Source organism: Aptenodytes patagonicus, chromosome 2 (genome assembly GCF_965638725.1).
Source record: "Aptenodytes patagonicus chromosome 2, bAptPat1.pri.cur, whole genome shotgun sequence".
NCBI classification, from domain to species: domain Eukaryota; kingdom Metazoa; phylum Chordata; class Aves; order Sphenisciformes; family Spheniscidae; genus Aptenodytes; species Aptenodytes patagonicus.
This window is the reverse complement of record NC_134950.1, coordinates 37,058,121-37,076,006: the sequence shown is the minus strand read 5'-3', so window position 1 is coordinate 37,076,006 and position 17,886 is coordinate 37,058,121. Positions and strand designations below refer to the sequence as shown.

At 40.0% G+C, this 17,886-nt stretch overlaps 1 protein-coding gene across 11 annotated transcripts in view; it reads right to left on the bottom strand.

Annotated features, from left to right (window-relative positions):
- The window catches only part of EYA1 (EYA transcriptional coactivator and phosphatase 1), a 98,074-nt gene that overhangs the window by 63,046 nt on the left and 17,142 nt on the right, over nucleotides 1–17,886 (bottom strand). For 5 of the 11 annotated variants that reach the window (XM_076329556.1, XM_076329554.1, XM_076329559.1 and 2 more), the window contains 4 exons: nucleotides 8,728–8,808; nucleotides 6,758–6,827; nucleotides 6,242–6,387; nucleotides 1,878–2,015 (listed from right to left, as the gene is read on the bottom strand). In XM_076329556.1, coding sequence (XP_076185671.1) covers nucleotides 1,878–2,015; nucleotides 6,242–6,387; nucleotides 6,758–6,827; nucleotides 8,728–8,808 — 435 coding nt within the window. The remainder of the gene's footprint in view (nucleotides 1–1,877; nucleotides 2,016–6,241; nucleotides 6,388–6,757; nucleotides 6,828–8,727; nucleotides 8,809–17,886) is intronic. The other 6 variants (XM_076329558.1, XM_076329560.1, XM_076329564.1 and 3 more) reach the window with 3 other exon arrangements.

Sequence of the window (17,886 nt, the reverse complement as noted above, 5' to 3'; positions counted from 1 at the left end):
ATCGCAGAAAACAAAGCAATACCCTTTATGACAGACCTCTGTGTAGTCCATTGACCGAGTCCTAGCTTTGCTCTACTAATGCCAGAATTCACTACTTTTAAAATTTTCCAACAAGCACTCTCTCACATTATCCCATGCTGCTCCCCCTTTCCTCCCTCCATCGAATGAGTTTCCCATAGACATCTGCAAAACTACTTCATTGTCTTCCCTAAAATCCCTTTCTATTGACATCCCTCTGCTCTGTACCTTACAAAAAACCCCACCTTTAGAGCTGTTAGATAACCAATATGGGGTGACGACTGTTTATTATGCCTAAACTGTGTCAGCTTTATTGTTATATTAGGCCCTAATAAGCCTGTGTGTTTTATTTTACCCTCCAACTTCTATGGGGACTATATTTTCATTTGGCTGTATAGGTTAGCACAACAGGATCCCGATACATGACTGAGGCACGAAGGCACTACTGCAATAGAAATTATAGGCAACACAGACATGATTTTTCAATAACTCTATTTCCTAGCGACCATGAATTATCAGTTCCTTAAAAGCTGGAATGTCGATCCAGGAGTTTCTCGTAGCTGCTGCTGGCAAGCATTTTGAGCTCTCTCCTACAGAGAGGTAGGGTTTTTTTCAGAGAGGGGTATGTGTGTTTGGTTTTTTTTAGTGTGGCTATCTGCAGATAGCAAAACCAATAACCTGGTTATGGTTATATTTACTCTGATGAGTAGGAGATCACCACTATTCAGCATGTAGACAGAAGTTTGCATGCTACTCTTATACTATCTTCCTCTTACTTGTCAAAGCACACTACAAGTAAGCAATACTTCAGATGTCAGATGGTCGCTTCTGCCCTACGGAGCTACTCAACACACAGTTCAAAAGAGGATTTAAAAAAAAAAAAAAAAACAAAAAACACCTCTCGTGTCTGAGCGAAGGACTGGATCAATATACCCTTAAAGCCGTGGAACAATAGCAAAACCTCATTCACTTGGTCTCTGAAAGCACTTCTGCTTCAAGACATTTCATGGAGCGTTTACATGATGGCGAAGAGTTTAAATAGAGCATGATAATAATAACGAGAGGTGCTAAACTTTTAAAAATTGTGGTCCAATTCTGTGAGTGGTCACTTATTTCAACAATTCTAAAATCTGCAACACACCTGATTTCAACTGTTAAATTCAGGGGTGAAAAGTCCTGCAGCAGACATCAACAATTAGCTATTTGTAGTAAACAAAGATTTTTTAAAATGTCCCTTAAAGTGGTGAAAATCCAGAATCGGGCACACTCAGTGACTTCCCGATACAGAAGGGAAAAAGAATTGGGAGAACAAGGTGGAAAGATATTAAGTAAACTAATCAGGCAAGTAAGGCTACAAAATATAATTGGTAATAATAGCCCACACATACAAAGACTTACAGCTTTTAAATAGACTTCAAAGAAACAGAGTTCAATCATTACTTAGCTACCTCCACAGCTGCAGTAGGTATTTTTATCTTCTTTTCCCTCCCCGAACACACTCAGGTGTCAAATTATATTTGGAACTTCCTAAATTCATAATCCTGACACGTTTTCCAGGACTCGCTTTGTCACATTCACTATTTGTTAAACTATTGCTATTTGGAGATACATTTTTACTGTAATAACACAACAACACTTCACTATTTAGAAATTAATGAAGCGCGGGCCAAACTGTTGAGAGCTGGCCCGTCACTGCTTTCAGCAAAGGCAATGATCATTTCAGCTCCAACTGCAATAACATCAGAGGTAAGTGCTGGAGCAAACGTTCATTTTTATCCTAGGAATGTAAAGAAATAAGGGGGAAAAAACCCCATAGCATTAACTACATCTAATTAATGGTAATATCTGTTTATACAGACCTTGCATCTGGTAGCTATAGGGAGCCTGTCCAGGTTGAGGTGTGCTAAAGCTGGCACCGTAGCTTAGAAATCCTGTCTGTCCAGGTGACTGTGACTGTGCCAATCCACCTTCTGTCTTGATGCCTGCCCACAATGCACCTAAATCAGTTAGTGACAGCAAATCTATTTGTTCATATTCAAACAGGGATGGAAAATAAAATCACTTGATTAACAGCATTTTTAACATATACCTACTATTGCATGCACGAGAGAACGAATATGGAGAGCATGCACAAATGAACAGAGTAAGGGCAGTCTAAAAGCACACATAAAACTGAAGTTCACCAGGGAGAGGTTAAATTCAAAACTGTGTTTCCAATAACTGCAAAAGAAATTTATGCATGAACAGGAAGTTGCATTATTCCTTTTTTCCTTTCCTGCCAGGGGCTAACTTTTCCACATATTCATGACATTTCACAGAGGCAGATTAGCAACTTTATATGATTTTAATGAAGCATAGCATAGCCAAGCTCTCCTGCCATCTACCCATTAATGACATAACTGAGATTTGCATTGTATAATATTCTTACATGAAAATTACATGGCTCCGAGTGCAATGGCTTTCTAAGGAATTAGAAGTGGATAAAGAGAACTAGCAGCATTAAGTGTAACGATCATTTTCAAAGCTAATTAAACACTACAGGAGGCATTCAGTCTTTTAACAAATAAACACCTAATAGACAGGAACTATTCCTGAAGCAATCTCCCAAACTGGGAAAAACATAGCAGAGAGTCATTAATCTGCACTGACAGGGAAATCCATTACACATCACATTACCCTCTCATTTCCAAATTTAGTAATAAAAGAATCCGAAGTCCAATTAAATGAATGACTTGCCTCCCAACTTCAGTGATTCTTCCCCCAATTTGTAAGGCAACAAGCAAGTAAATATCAGCAAGTGAAACACTGAGGAAATGCACACAATCCAGCCTCTGTCTCTTAGTTTTAATTATAAGGTTGTCCCAACATGAACTACCATTTAAAAATAATTATAGCCAAAGCAATGGAAAAGTAATACAATACTCTTAAGTTTCACTGTGGCACTCAGTGATACCTCATTGTTCAGAAACCACCGTTATTTGAACCAAATTAACTAAGTGTGAATTAGTAACATTCCTTTGAAAATGACTGTTAATCTAAGTCCATTTCCTGGTTGGATTTAAAAAAAAAAAAAAAAAAAATCAACAATGTTTGAAGGTAGGAGAGAGATAAGAAGTTACTGCATTTGCAAAACTTCAGTATCTCCCTATATACAAATGGCAGCATATTTTCTTCTGCCATCATTATTTTTCAACTGCTGTCATTAATTACCCTTAATTCCTTCTGCCAGACCTGCTAACTGCCAGACTAACCCTGTTTGCTTGTTTTTCCCTCATGCTTACTTGCTTCTTCTGTTTCACATTACAATTAAACAATCACAATGACGAATCTGACACCTTGTTTCCAAGGGGAAACTCCTGCTATGGATGTTTTGGTATCAGTGATCCCTATTTGTTGTCTGTTTAAGGACTTCTGAAATGCTGATTAAATATTGCTTAGAGAAAGTTTAACTAAATCAAGCATTACATTTCTAGTCCAGCTTTAACGGCCTGATTCAACTCTCCATCTCAGACGAAGAGGGAGGAGACGATCAAAGGCAGCAGCAGGAGGATGCGACTGGAGTGAAGACAACTTGGCACCGACGTGCCCTTTTGCAAACCTCCATGCTATGAAGAGCCTTTCATCTCCTGGGCCTTACTCTTCCCACCTGCTCTCATCCAGAAGGCCTTCACTCATCAAACCTTGATGCTCCCTTCTCCTTCTCCCAAGTCTAATGTATGCAAGGAAGCGGGAAGGGAGAGTGAGAAAACATAAGGGGACTGCCAGGATCTTGAAGGAAAAGAAGTTGGTAAGCGAAGCCTTTGCTAGATGCTGGTACCGGAGCAGGCAGGAGGAGGGAGCTTCAGGAAATTCTCCAGCCTCCTCAGGGGCTTTGCAGATGAACCAGAGCCAGGAGCCCCTGGGAGGCAGCTGTCAGTGGCATTCCCCTCCACCCCCCTTCCTGCCTGCACGGCTGCACCATGGTGGAGGTGGGGGAGTGGAAAAACGAAGAGGCTAGAGGTGCATTCGAGACAGCACCTTCCCAAACTCTGCCCTAGAGAGAAAACTTGAGGGAGGTTGATAGAATTCACGAATACTTTTTATTCCAGTAAGCCCCAGAGTAAAGAAACAAAGAGAAAGAAGCCCCCCACTCCAACTCAGAGTTTTTCCTTTCACATATGTCATAAGTCTCCTCTCTTTATACCTGCTGGAAGCTCTCTGCCTGGACAAGAGAAAGGCAAGGCAGACGGTACATGGGGTCTAAGCTGCAGACCCAAGAGGAGAATTTTGGCTCTAAACAAGGCTTCAGTTCCTGCCTGTTGCAAATGAGCGTCCCAATGTTCCCCATGTAATTTATTTTGGGAGCACAGATCATATGATGGGCCTTAAATATGCAAAAATATATATGGTGTTAGGCCCCAAAATTTTTTAATAGTTATTTGCTTTTAAATATTACTCCTATGAAGTACATCACCGAGGAGCACCTTAGCCCCAGTCACGAGGCACTGTCTGAAAAGAACAAAACGCGTTAAAATCCACTTGGCTCAGGAGCTGGGGGTTTCAGTGGTCAAAAGCAGCTCTGCAATGTAACACGTTAGGCAAAATTATCCGAAGTCCTAGGCACGTAGGATGGACTGGGCAAAAAACCGAAACAAAACAAAAGAGCAGGCAGGCATGTTAACCCCTGGCGAGCAGTTGCCAAGTAAAGCAACTCTCAATTATAGCTCCAAGGACAGCGAGACAGCTAACTGAAGTAGTGAAATCAAGGCCTTGTTGAAGTCAGTGGGAGTTTTATAGTTGACTTCAGTGAGGTCAGGATTTCATCCAGAGGAACCAAGCAAAAAACCAAAGAAGTCACTGTTTGGGCTGCCCAAGCCACCGCAGCCAGCCAAGTATGAACACGAGGTGTCCACAGGAGAAACAGGTCAAGAAAAGCGCGGTGGGGAAAGGGGTTGTCTGTTATCACACCACCTGATCCAGCTGGAAATAGCAGACAAGCTCTCGTCAGCAACATGAGCTTGTGGTCGGGGCTGGGGGGGGGGGGGGAAGAATCCCCATCTCCGTAGTCTTGACAATGTAGTTCAAATATTCTTAAAGTATTTTGTTTGTGTAAGTTTAAAATGTGTGGATTCAAACTGAAACTGAAACATCCAATTCATGTTTATAATTGTATTTTTGGCAGTAAGTAATCAAGGCTGTAGCCACAGGAAGAATGCTTCCTTGGATCATAATTATTGATGATATATTAATGAAACACATTTTTTAAAGTAAGGGGAAATAATAGTCTATTTCTTGTACCTACTGTTTACAATAATCTGCTGTAGGATATACTTGAGACCCAGTGGATTTCAACTTGGAGACTTCAGGATGAAAGATTCACCAGTTTTGCACTTAAAAGTTTTAATGATTTTAAGGGGCACAGCTTGTACTGTGAGTTCTGTCCTTTTGGTATAAAACTTACATTACCTGAATGTATCTTTACAAAACATACTGCTAAAAGCATGTGGATTGTATATTTTTAATATATTCCCCCAGAGGAATATAAGACCTATTTTCTAATAATGCATCCTCGCTGCCGAACTGCTATGTGGTCTGCCAGCAGACAGTCTGGCAGCAAAATGGTCTCACCCACAGCAGCTTGTTTTTAAATTAAATTTTTTTTTAAGTATTTGCTACTTAGTACTATCTCCTTCATCAGGCAGACAGAGCTTTAGTGGCAATTTACCTCAATTTTCACCTTCAGGGAGTTTTAAAACATTGAAAGTGAGATTTTCTCAGTAGGGGGCTTTTTGCATCCGTTTTTCACCTGTGAAAATCAGCACAGCTTCGTTGATTCACTTGGGTTCCAGTAATCTGGATCAGCTGAAATTCAGACCTTTATGTACCAACCTACCCTACTGCATTGCTGGAGAGCAGAGCTCCTCGGCAAGTCACCAGGAGCTGTGCCTGTGTAATGGAAGTCCTTAGATCTCTTTTCCCATTTCAGTGCTGGTTTTTTTATATCACCAACAAAAATCTAATGAATCTCCCTCCTTGATCCCAAAACAGTCATCCTCTTGAGTAGCTTCTTAGCTCTTTAATACATAAATTAAGCATCACTCACTCCAATGGGGAAACTACCAGTCTTCCACAAGAAATGCTCGAGACCGCAGCTGTCCCACTAAGCACTGACGCAAGGGTCACGTAATCTTGTTCTAAAAAATATTTACCTCTGGAACAAAATCACACGGACATGGTTTCTTACCATACGAAGGGATTCCATAAGGTTGGCCGGGCTGGGGGTAGGTGGCATAAGCTGTAGCTTGTTGCATCCCCGTTGTAAACTGTGTCTGCCCATACGCAGCCATCGTTTGTGAAGAGGGGGTAGGAAGAATATGTGGGTATGGTCTGCTATTGATTACAAATGACAGAAAATAGGACAGACACTGCATTAGACAGACGTGTGTACTTATTTTTAGCCTTATTGTAATCTCGCTACTTCATTAACACATAATCATAGGCTGTGCTAGACAACAGAGACTGTAAGACAAAGACAAAACAATAAGAAATCAATAATAAAAAAGTAAAATAAGAATTTTCCAAATATTTTTCAAATACATTCTTAGCATTAAAAAAAAATATTTTTTTTCCCTAGAAGCTGCTGTGGTTTAAATTATGACTTAACAGATGGACCCAATTATTATTTTAAATGAGGTTAAAATCTGCCTATTTCAGTTATTATTATTACTACTACTACTATTATTTTTAAAAGAGATCATACTTGGAAGGGTAAATCTGTGGTGGGGAGAACTGATGTGTTTGTCTTGGGCTGAAACCACTGCTTCCAATTGCTGCACCAAGGAGAAAAGAAAGCACACAGAAGTGTAAATACACACACCAAAGATAAATATTATTTTTCCTAATAGAATTTCAGAGTATTAACAAGATTTTAATTAAATTCAAATATCATTGATATCTTAGATAGAAAATAATATTTTATCAGGAACTATACAGGAATGCTTAACATTAAAATCTTGATTACAAATTTCAAATACTAAATTGCCCCTTTGTACAACTCCTGAGCAATAGTTTATTCTTTGCTCACACACAGACAACATTTTCAATGCAAACAATCTATTTCCTAATGGAAACATTTCCCTTCATATTTTCAAAGGATTATTGATATCTCCAAGTGCAACATTTTATTAACTTTTTAAGACCTACATTTTATGAAGGAGCATTATGCATGCCTCGATTGAAAACATATGGCCAGCTTCAGAGCACGTGCCTCTTTTTTTAAAAAATAATTCCATAATGCAGACGATGTATTACCATATTACACGACCCTCTCTTTTCCCCCATCTTATCTGCTTTCTAAAATGCTTTCAGACCTTCAAAACACTCAGCATTGCATAAAGGTGCCACGACCAATGTGCAAATTTTCTTAGTGAAACACTTAAGCCCAGGAGGCTAAATAGTGAGCTTCTCCCCCGCTGCTGACACAGAGCTTCACGCCAACCCATCCCAATTTCTTTCGGTATTTTTGGGTGCTGCCGAGAGTGGGGCAGATGTGCCGGCGTGCTCTGCTCCAGGCGTTATTTTCGGGAGCCCTTCTCTCTCTGGTTACCGTTTGGGTGCCATTTCTTCTCTAGGTCCCAAGGTGGGTTTTGAAGCCTTTGCCAGGAAGGGGTCAGCGGCAGGTTATGAGACTACTGTAAAATCAGACAGCCGGAGAAACAACAGGCCCTATTGCTAAGTACTTGGAAATAAACAAGGCACGGATAATTACCCTTCACCAGCTACCCCTTTCCTGGCCAACTACAGGGAAAATCCATCATCTTTACACTCCGGGAGCGCTCGCGAAGCATGGAGGGAAACGGGGAATCTCTTTCCGTGCCTTCCATACCTGACAGTTTTCCTTTCTGTGGCCTGTGAGGCTGCAGATACATCACATGTTACAGTCCGACCTTTAGTCAGATCACCACAGATGTACGTAGCTACTATTAAACACGCTACCTTTTCTTCTTTCAGAGATTTAAAATAGTCTAGAAACCTTTTTTTGGCTTTCAAGTTTGACTTTCATACTCAACAGCATGCACAGAAAATGGAGGCTGTGACAAGACCAGAAAAGAGTTGGCTACTTGGAGCCTGACTGGTTGCGAGATGTCAAATTTTGCTACTCTGGAAATATAATCCCACGACATAGTATTAAATCCTTTTTTATTTGATTTGCACCATAAAAACAATGTGCTAAAAATACCACAGTTAATCCATAGGTATGCAAAACTGTGCAAACATCTTAGGATTTTCTCACAGCGTTTGTCTCCTGTACGTTAGAAGCTCAGATGTGTTTGGCTTCCAGGAAGAAAAAAAGCCTGACAAAAGAATGAATACCTTGGTAATAATAAATCACAATAAATGAGGAAGACCTAGCCCTCAATTACAACACTAATCACAGAGGCAGGTATGTTTACTCACAGAAACAAAAGAGTAATTACTCTGGGCCAGAATACTCCCTAGTGAGACTCCCACCGAAGACACGAATGGACATTAATAAGCCTGATGCTGTAATGCTCCTTACTCGGGGAAAACTCCTATTGACTTACACTGTCTGAGTAAGATGAACAGAAATAGGCGTAAGCTGCAAAGTGCACAAGGCTTTTTAACAGCTGTGTGCAGGTTTAGACCACATGGGATAAGAAAATAGTAAATGAAAAAATGCTGAGCTTAAAACCTTTGTTTATTCCTTACCTGATCCTGAGAAATTGTCTAAAGACCCGTCTGTGGTAGTAGTAGTAGCAATCTCACTGCTGCTCATTGGTTCTGTTTTAACTATAGAAATATAAATAAAATATATTCTATATGCACCTAATATTCTTGCACACGCATGCACACACACTCACTACAGCCACAAATTCAATAAGACAAAAATCTGCCAAAAATGTTTTAAATCATTGCTATCGATATTTTGCATTTCATGTATTTGTGTATACAAACAATGCAAAGTACTGGCAGCTATGATTTACACATACATATAAAATGATCAAGAGGGTTATTTCTGTCCCCAAGGAATAAGAGCCACTGTAACAAACCAGAAGTCCCCATGCAACTCTCTGCACCTGTCCTGATTCCTCTTAATCCTGCAGACCCAACAATAAGGGTCCACATTTAGATCAGGTCACACAGACATTTACAGGCTTGAAAGACAGCAATTTGAATAAGACAAAAAAGGAAATAATTTTTGAATGGGTGTCTCTGAGGGCTGCTCAAATTTTTTTCTATCCAAGTAACTTTTCAGAGGAAAAATTACAATTTCTAATGAAGTAAAACACTTTCCTCATGGTGGATTTCTCCCCTCAAAATGAAAACCAACTTTATACTCAGCAACCCTGAATAAACAAAGGGGACACAGTCCTCACCAGAGACTTCAAAGAATGCTTTTACATTTTATTCCCTCTGCACCCGTGACCCAACACGGCTGTCAGAGAGTGAAAAAGAATGAGAGTAAGAGACATTCTCTCCTGGCTCATGCCGCTTCCTAACTCATTATTAATTAATGACTTATAATAAAGCCTCAAGTAAATAAGTAAATTTCCCTTTTGGTTACTCCAGCACAATCCCAGTAACAACAGTGTTCATATCCATGGAGCAAGGATGGGGCTGATCTGGCACGACGCAAACAGGCACAATACCTACTCCCAGGGAGTTACCAGATCAGCATGGCAATCTCTCAAATCCATTTTTACATACCCAGCTTTTGGAGTTACGGCACACCAAAAGCAACTGAGGATGACGTTTCAGAAAACAACGGAGCTGATCTTACTATCAACATCCCACCGCTTTCGCTCTTATTGACACACACGGTCGCCGCTTCCCACACACCAGCGCTGGTGCATACCTGACCTTTCAGCGAGGCATTTCAGTAACACTGCAGAAAGTGAATCCAAGAAAACCAAGGCAAACTGCACCCCATTTGACATGTAAAGCCGTAGCGTCAGCTTGACATAGGTGTGCGTGGGTGCACCTATGTTCGTCTATACATACGTGTTCAGGCATTGCAACCATCACTAGCAGAAACACTTTTGGTGCCAGGTTTGCAAAGGGTGAGGGAGAGGCACTTTCCCCTTTTGACAAAGGACCTTTCCTTTCCTTGCCAATCCAAATTCTTATTTCTGCATGCCTCACTATTTCCTTCACCTGACCTCATCCAAGGGATTTACATGCAATCTCTCAAGATTTTACTAATTGTCCACTATTTTCTTTTGATTATCACTCAGGACATTTTGTCTGCACACGCTAATTCAGGAGATCAATACTAGCTCCAAAATCTGCTACGTCTGCATTAGCAAGCAGTGCAGCCCAGTAAGAAAAGTCTCACGGAGTGAAATGGTTGGTGCAGAGGGTCCCGTATCCACAGTTTAGGCATTTTTTTGGGGGGTTATTCATGCTAGATTTAGTCTTGTCCCAAGGAGTGAGCACCCATCAGCAGCTGGAGAACATCAGCTGCACTGCTGCTGAGCACCTTTTTTGAAAGAAGGGAAGTCCAAGAGACTCCACAAGGTGAATTAACGTGTGGCAAGAAGGGGTGGCCAAGAGGTTCACTTCAAGAATGCACTCATGATCTGAACTACAACTCTAATACAAATGTATTTCTTAAAAACACAGCATATAACATATCCAACATCCATTTCATAACTAAATACTGAAAGTCTAACACGGAGATGCAACAAAGAATTTGTTGCAAAGTGTCTATCCCAAGTAATTTTCCAGAAACTACCAGATTTTTACAGCAAGGTCTACACAGTTTGTTAATCTAGATACAAAGAATTATAGCATCTACATTATCTTCTGCTTTTTCTTAGAAGTTTATCACAGCTACATTTTACAGTCAGACTAATATTTCCCTCATAGATTACTCCAGCTTTCCCAAAAATTTGCTAGTCTTCTGTACCTAATTTCCATAATGCCATTATACTTTTGGAAATAACAATGAAAGATGATTTTCTCTATAGCTGACAGCTGTGGGGGAGGAAAAGAGAGGAAGATGAGACAGATCAACCTAACTTGGGGTAAAGTGCAGAAGATTTCAGTATACGCTTTCTCCAAACTCTTCCCCTCTTCTCTACTGGAGAAACAATTCTATATTCCTTATAAAATAAAATATCATTGTTTGGATCACTGCAAACCAGCAGCCCAAGGACTACGCTGAGCCACCTCACACAATATCGAGACCTATAGCATCATTTGTTCTAGATAAAAATTTTTAGGATAATTTCGTTCTAAGTGGATGTAAATGCCTCTCTTGCCATTGGTTTAAAAGCCTGCTTCACGTGCACTGTTCGCTACCTATCCGGATCTCAGAACCTTGTTAAAGATACCATTTGGGGAAAAAACTCATCAAAATGGAATTTCTGTCTCTGTGACTCATGAGCAATAATACTTCAGTGCAACCATGTTTATAACTGAATGCTCTTTACTAAACATATGACTTTTGAAGATACAGGAAAACATGTATGAAATACACTGCAGTGCCCTCTTCATGGAAATGAATTCTAGTTGCTGACTGAGGTGCCCACAAATTTTTCATAACAACTGTTCCTTATGTCTCCTCTCTCAGCTGTTGTATTTCCTGAATATATGAAAAAATGGGATAAGAAAGGCTGTTCACATTATTCCTGATCTGGATACCCATTAGTATGGTGATAATAAATAAGCCCTATCATGCTGTCTTTAGGAACAACCATGACCTTAACAGACCTTGTGCCGCAGGTAGTTGGGAATTTAATAAAGATGGATAAGAATTGAAAAGCCCTCCATTCCCCGAGCATTTTATTCAAAATGCCAGAAAATGACTGCGTATTTCCTTCTATCTGAGCCTAAAAATATTTCAAGAGGATGAAAGCTTGCTATACTAAAGAAATAAACTGAGAAGAAACAGCCATGGTTTTACCAGTTGGAAATATTTACCATGTGGATTCTCAGTGCAAAGAAGGTCTCTCATTTGCCCGAGACAAAAACTGACCTGCAACAGATCATATTTCTCCCCAGAATCATGGGGAAAGAAGGGATTTCCTAAGGTTACAAGCCTGCCACTCTATCAGAGAGGTGCGTCAGTAATCCATGTCTATCATGAGAGACGTATGGAGCTGTCCAAGTAAGCAAGGCTTTGGAAGGGCATGGATCTGGCCCTGCCACGTGCTTCTTAAGTGTGCTCCAGATTTCAGCTCTCCACTTTTTCCATGACAATTAACATTTCTGCAACATGTCCTAAGCTTTCACATGATGACACTGGGCAATCAGTGGGAATATTGCCACATTTACACAGAACGTGTTGCAAGCTTGCCAGTAACTTCCAACAGCGTGCTCAGTCGTGGCAGAGATCACAGAAAGCAAAACAGGAGAGTTCCCATTTCTGCTGTTCCTTTGTCAAAACAGACCTTTACAGAGGTGCACAATTATCAGACTTGCATTATAGAGACAGACTCTGATTTAGCAATATGCTACTAAGTTTTAGTGCCAGCAAAATCACTTGTAATAAAACAGATTATCAAAAAGAAGTTCCAGAAGAAATCTAATGTATTCCTAATCTGCTGCAAAAATTCAAGTTATTTAGAATTACTGATATAGATTTGATTTATATACCAAGGAGCTTAAGAAGCTATGTCAACAGAGAGACGTTTTTCTTCCTTATTTTTTTTTTCTAGTCACTTATGAGATTCTAAAAACGGGATTTAGAAAGGAACTGTATAAGAAAACAACACAACAAAATAATAGAAAAAATAGGAGTAGCAGATAATAACACACATGCTAGCTCTGAGAAGAAAAGCACAAAAATTCTGAGATAGCTTAACTGCTGATCTAACGTTATACCGATTGTCAAGATATTTCTTCTTAAGACACTCAGAGATAGTAAGTGCAATGTGCCCTGTTTTGTCAGCCATATTACAAAAAGTGGTTAATAATGACTACATGGCAGTTTCTGAACCCCACCAAGAGAAAGAACGTCAGACCAGAACCCACAAGTTCATATGGTTCATTGGCCAAGTAACAACTTTCTGAGTTCACAGCTTGTCATGCAGTCACTGGCACATATAGCAGTAAAGAGTGCTATGAGGAATGAGATGCTAGCTGTTTTAAATATGGATTTAGAGACCTAACGTTTGGCCATTCCTAACACAAAAGTCATATGAATACATCACAAAAATGGCACCTTCAAGTATGCAAAAAGTAAGGTTTTTAAATATCTTTTTAAAATTACTTTGATTATCTAAAATACATATAAGGCTTGCTCTGCTGAACTAGTCTTCGTTAACAGCGATGCTATATACATTAAAACAGAAGAGAAATATTGTAAACATGGCTGAGTTATTAAATCAGTCTTAATTTTGCAGTTTTAAGACTGAATTAATACTATAAAGTTATAATCTTTGTATTACACAAATAAGTGGGCAAAATGAAATAATTCCTGGCTGGCAGCTCTCAATGTTCACAGCACACAAAGAGTCTCAACAAAGTAAGTGAGGCTGTTAGTTTGTTTATAGACATACAGACAAATAAAATCTCTAGCCTTATTTTGTTCTGTCTCAAGGTGACATCTTCAAATAATGTTAGCAGCTAAACACTACGTTGATGCGAATTTTCATGACACATACTGTCCTGCTATACCTTGATTAAGTATTTTATGTATCCATTACTATTTATACACTATTTTCCTTGATACCATCCTCTTTCTGTACCCACTAGAAGCCCAAAGCTCACCTGAAAGCTCAAAGAAAATTATTTGTCATTAACAACAGGACAAAAATTCTACCTTGAATCTCTAAGCTGATGGTATTTTCCATTATTTTATTCAAACTCCCAACTGTTTTGTACTCAAAAATCTTGCAATTATAAACAGGTTACTAAAGATTACAGGTTACTTATAAACAGGTTACTCAATTATACTAATTCCTATCCAGGACATTATTCCCTCTTTTTATCACAGACTATCAAATTATCAGCTCCTGACCATGAAGCCCGATAAACTTACTTGCTCTTGCTTCTCAAAGCAGAGGACTCTTCCTGAATCTCATTGTCTGGAAATTACCGGAAGGTTATTACTACAAGGTAATTTCCAGCCTAAATTTATGTTCCGTTTTCAAAGAAAGTCCCTGCTCAAAGCAGCACATTCTAGTTCAAGCCCAGACTGTTTCCCGCTCTCCCCTCCTCTGATGTGAGAAGGCTTCAAAACTTCTGCAGTATTCTGGCTGCACCTAACACCTAGCCTTCACTGTATGCATGGTTGCCCCACGACCCTCATCTTCCTCTTATGTTATGCATTACAAATGAAAGAGCCTTAATGTCATTGTAACCTGCTCATCTAGCAGTAAAAACCTTAAATTTACAAAGAAATGGCATCACCGCTACAGTGCAAAATCAGAAAGAAAATTCAAAACCATCTAGGTGGAGACAAGTTTTGATAGTATTTGTAGCTGCTAATCAAGATTTAACCTGGATATCTGACCGAGAAGTAGTGTCATGGGTTAAAATAGTCTCATTCACTGCAGTTATGAGATGAGAATATCTGAGTCAAACTGATGTTCTTACCCCTTCAACACTCGTCAATTTATACCAAATGATTGTATCTCTCCTGTCCAAATGGAGGCAGCATATATCCAGAAACAATCCTTTTAGAGGTGTTATGGTCTATTTCCCTTTTTTTTTTACCTTCTTAAATCCTCAGTTGGGAATCTGACCATGGCAACTCCCCTACACATGTGTAACAGTTTGCACCACGTCCGTGTAAAATATCCGTACTCTTTAACCAAAGCCAGACAGAACGACCACACAGCGTCACAGCCCCAGGCATTAATGACAAAAAGAAAAAAAAAGGTTGCCTTCAGCTACCTTCTGGGAACACGGAGGGCTTCAAGTGAACAGAGAGTATCATGGAGAAGTCAAGCCTGCTCTGCCATTTAGGTGTAGAAGACTGAGACATGAAAACAGAAGCAGAATGACAAAGCAGGTGGGGCCTTTCATAAATGGGAAGTAATATCCTCTACTTTTGGCCAGGGTCTGAACTCCAGGACTGCCAGACTTAAAGCCAAATTCACCTGGACAAAAAGGGATAGCGCCAGCTTGCATTCCCCTCCACCCAGCAGCAGCAGCAAACTCCCCAGCTTGTCTCATCAAACCAGGTGGCACAGGTACTTCACTCACTGACTGGGGGTCAGATGACACAGCTAACCCTGGAGTGTAACCAAGTTTCATGCTTTTTTATCTACCCGTGGCAAGCAAAAACCCCTCAGAAGATTACAAGATGCAAATGGAAGTGTCAAATCATCTGAAGGGTCACAAGTCTCTGAATTTGCTAAGGCTCTTCAAATATCACCCTATTGTCTATTAAGGTGTGATCTTAGACTAGATTTAGATGTCCTACTCCTGTTCCCAGGAGTTTCTGCTGGTGCACACTGACAGCAGGGGCTGAATTTCCTTCTCTTCTGTATTACTGGCCAGGCGTATGATATTCCTATCTTATGCTGTGCAATCACGCGATTACACACATTGAGATCGTGCATAACAGGCTGTTCCCACTGAAGAGATGCCGCACCTAGCGCGATGTGTTGCAGTTACAATTTTCGGTGAAGTAGTGAATATCTTCACAGGTTCCTGACATCCTGCAGCCTGTGCACAGCCACTGTGCCAGCGGGGCTCTGGGACCCTCAGGCACGCTCAGAGGGTGTTCTCACACCACCACGCTCCATCCACAGTCTGGCACGGCATGTGCTGCAAAAACGTTTATGAGAAGCTTGCAAAAATAAATTATATTAAAATAATGGTGCTTCCAAGATGTTCCATTCTTTTTTTTTTTTTAAAGTCCTTTGTCACTTGGGAGTATTTTCTTTCCGTTAAATGTCTGCGGGAACCAGTATTGCTATTGACTTTCCACTTAAACGAGGTCCTGTCTTTCAGGAAAATGTTATGGGGGAAAACAAAATGGTGAAGCTTTCACAAACAGATGCACATACATACAGAAAAGACAATAAATACATAAATATTTATTAGCCAGTCTCCTCCTCAAGATCTTGCAACAGGAGTTGCTGGACTGAGCCAACAGAGTAGACAAGTTATTTCAGTGGCTAAAAACCTATGAAAGAGGAATAATAGAGCATTATGCTACATGTGCTCAGAACAGATGGAAGGACTCTTAGGGAAGCAGGAGAACAAAAGCACAGATAAGACAGAGAGTCTGGAAGGAAGCCAGTGTAGTACAGCAAGAAGAAAAAGGTGAAGAGCAGGGAAGAAAAGATAGTCCAAGTCAGCCCCTTGCCTTCACATAAACGGGCAGAGTGATGTGTATCTGGTTTTTATCCTCCAGAAGTGGCGGCAGGTTGAAAACCAGATTACTAGCCCCTACAGACCCCCAGGTTGCTTTTGCCAGTCTGGGGCCTGGGACCACTGCAGTCTTTGCCTTTGGCCACACAACTGTCCTCTTGCGCTCTTCTGGGGCTGAGTAAAGAAGTTAGCACCAATAGTTCTTGATACTAACACCCTACTGAAATGCAAAGATTAGATTCACCTTTACCAGGCTATTATTTCAGGATGTCTAAATATGGAGGTATCCCTGCATCAATTACAAGTTTCATACCATCAAGCTCATCATCACAAACACAAGTCTAGAAACTTCAGCATACGTAATTGGCAGAAACTCCAGAAATGAGCAATTAAAAGATACCAGAACCCAAACATCTCCCAAAGGAGAATCATTTTGTCTGATTGCCATCACCTACCACAACTTTGCACCCCAAAGGACACAAAATTATGAATAACTATTAAAAATTATGAATAATTTATACAAAATTAAAAATTATTCACTGCCAATGTGCAGGCTTGATTGCAATACTGAAAAACTATTTTGAGCGCTACAATGTATTGTTAGAATTACAATGAATACTAAACATATCATTTACTCACAGAAATCTACATCATGTGCCATAATAAGGACCAGCTCATACCTTCTCTATGGATTTCAACATCTTACTCCACCATTACTTCAGAAAATACTGAAAACAATTTTTTCTCCATTCTATAATATTGCAACTCAACAGCAAACATACTACACAGCGCTGCCTTTTGAAACCCTGAAGATGGATCTACATTCACCAGACTTAAAACAACCTTTCTAATGGCCACCCATCAGATAGTCACATAGTGGGGAGCTTTGAATGCCTTTGTGTGGGATCTTATTCTCATGTTGCAGCAGGTACTTAAAGAGCGAGAACCTTTTTTTCCAAAGGAATTTTGATGTCCAACTCCCTTTGAAGCCTCCCTTCCTATGTATCTTTGAAAATCTGATCTTCAATTTGTTATCCATTTTCCCTTCCCGCTTGATATGAAAACGCCTTCTCTTCTTCCTTCTGAACACTCAAAAATGAGGGCAGAAGCAGCTCCATACTCCTAACATGAATGAAGTGTAGTTGCTTGTAAAACCACGGCTCCTTCTGCCAATCTTCATCTATTCTTTTCCATTCCAGTTGTATAAAACATCATCATGATGGGCCACAGGCTTCTGTTTCTCACTCTATGTAATCCATCAGAACTGATTTACATTCTTTAGATAAAAGTAAAGATCACTGTAGGCGGAAACTGGATGCAGTTGCCCACTACAGGAAACAGCTTTGCTACTTCTTTCAAATTTATTGATTACTCACAGCCTTTCCCCTCTAAAGTATATCTACCAAAGCGGGCACTGTTGTTGGAATAGCCACTAGCTGTCTGATAAAACTTAACGAATGGCAATTTTATTAGCTTCTGTTGTTATTGTTTCTTTAACTCCTTCAGTATCTACCCACCACAGCAATTTGCTGACAAAGGAAGATTAGAGATAAGGCATGACTATGAACATTTTGATCCCTTCTTCAATTCTCTTTT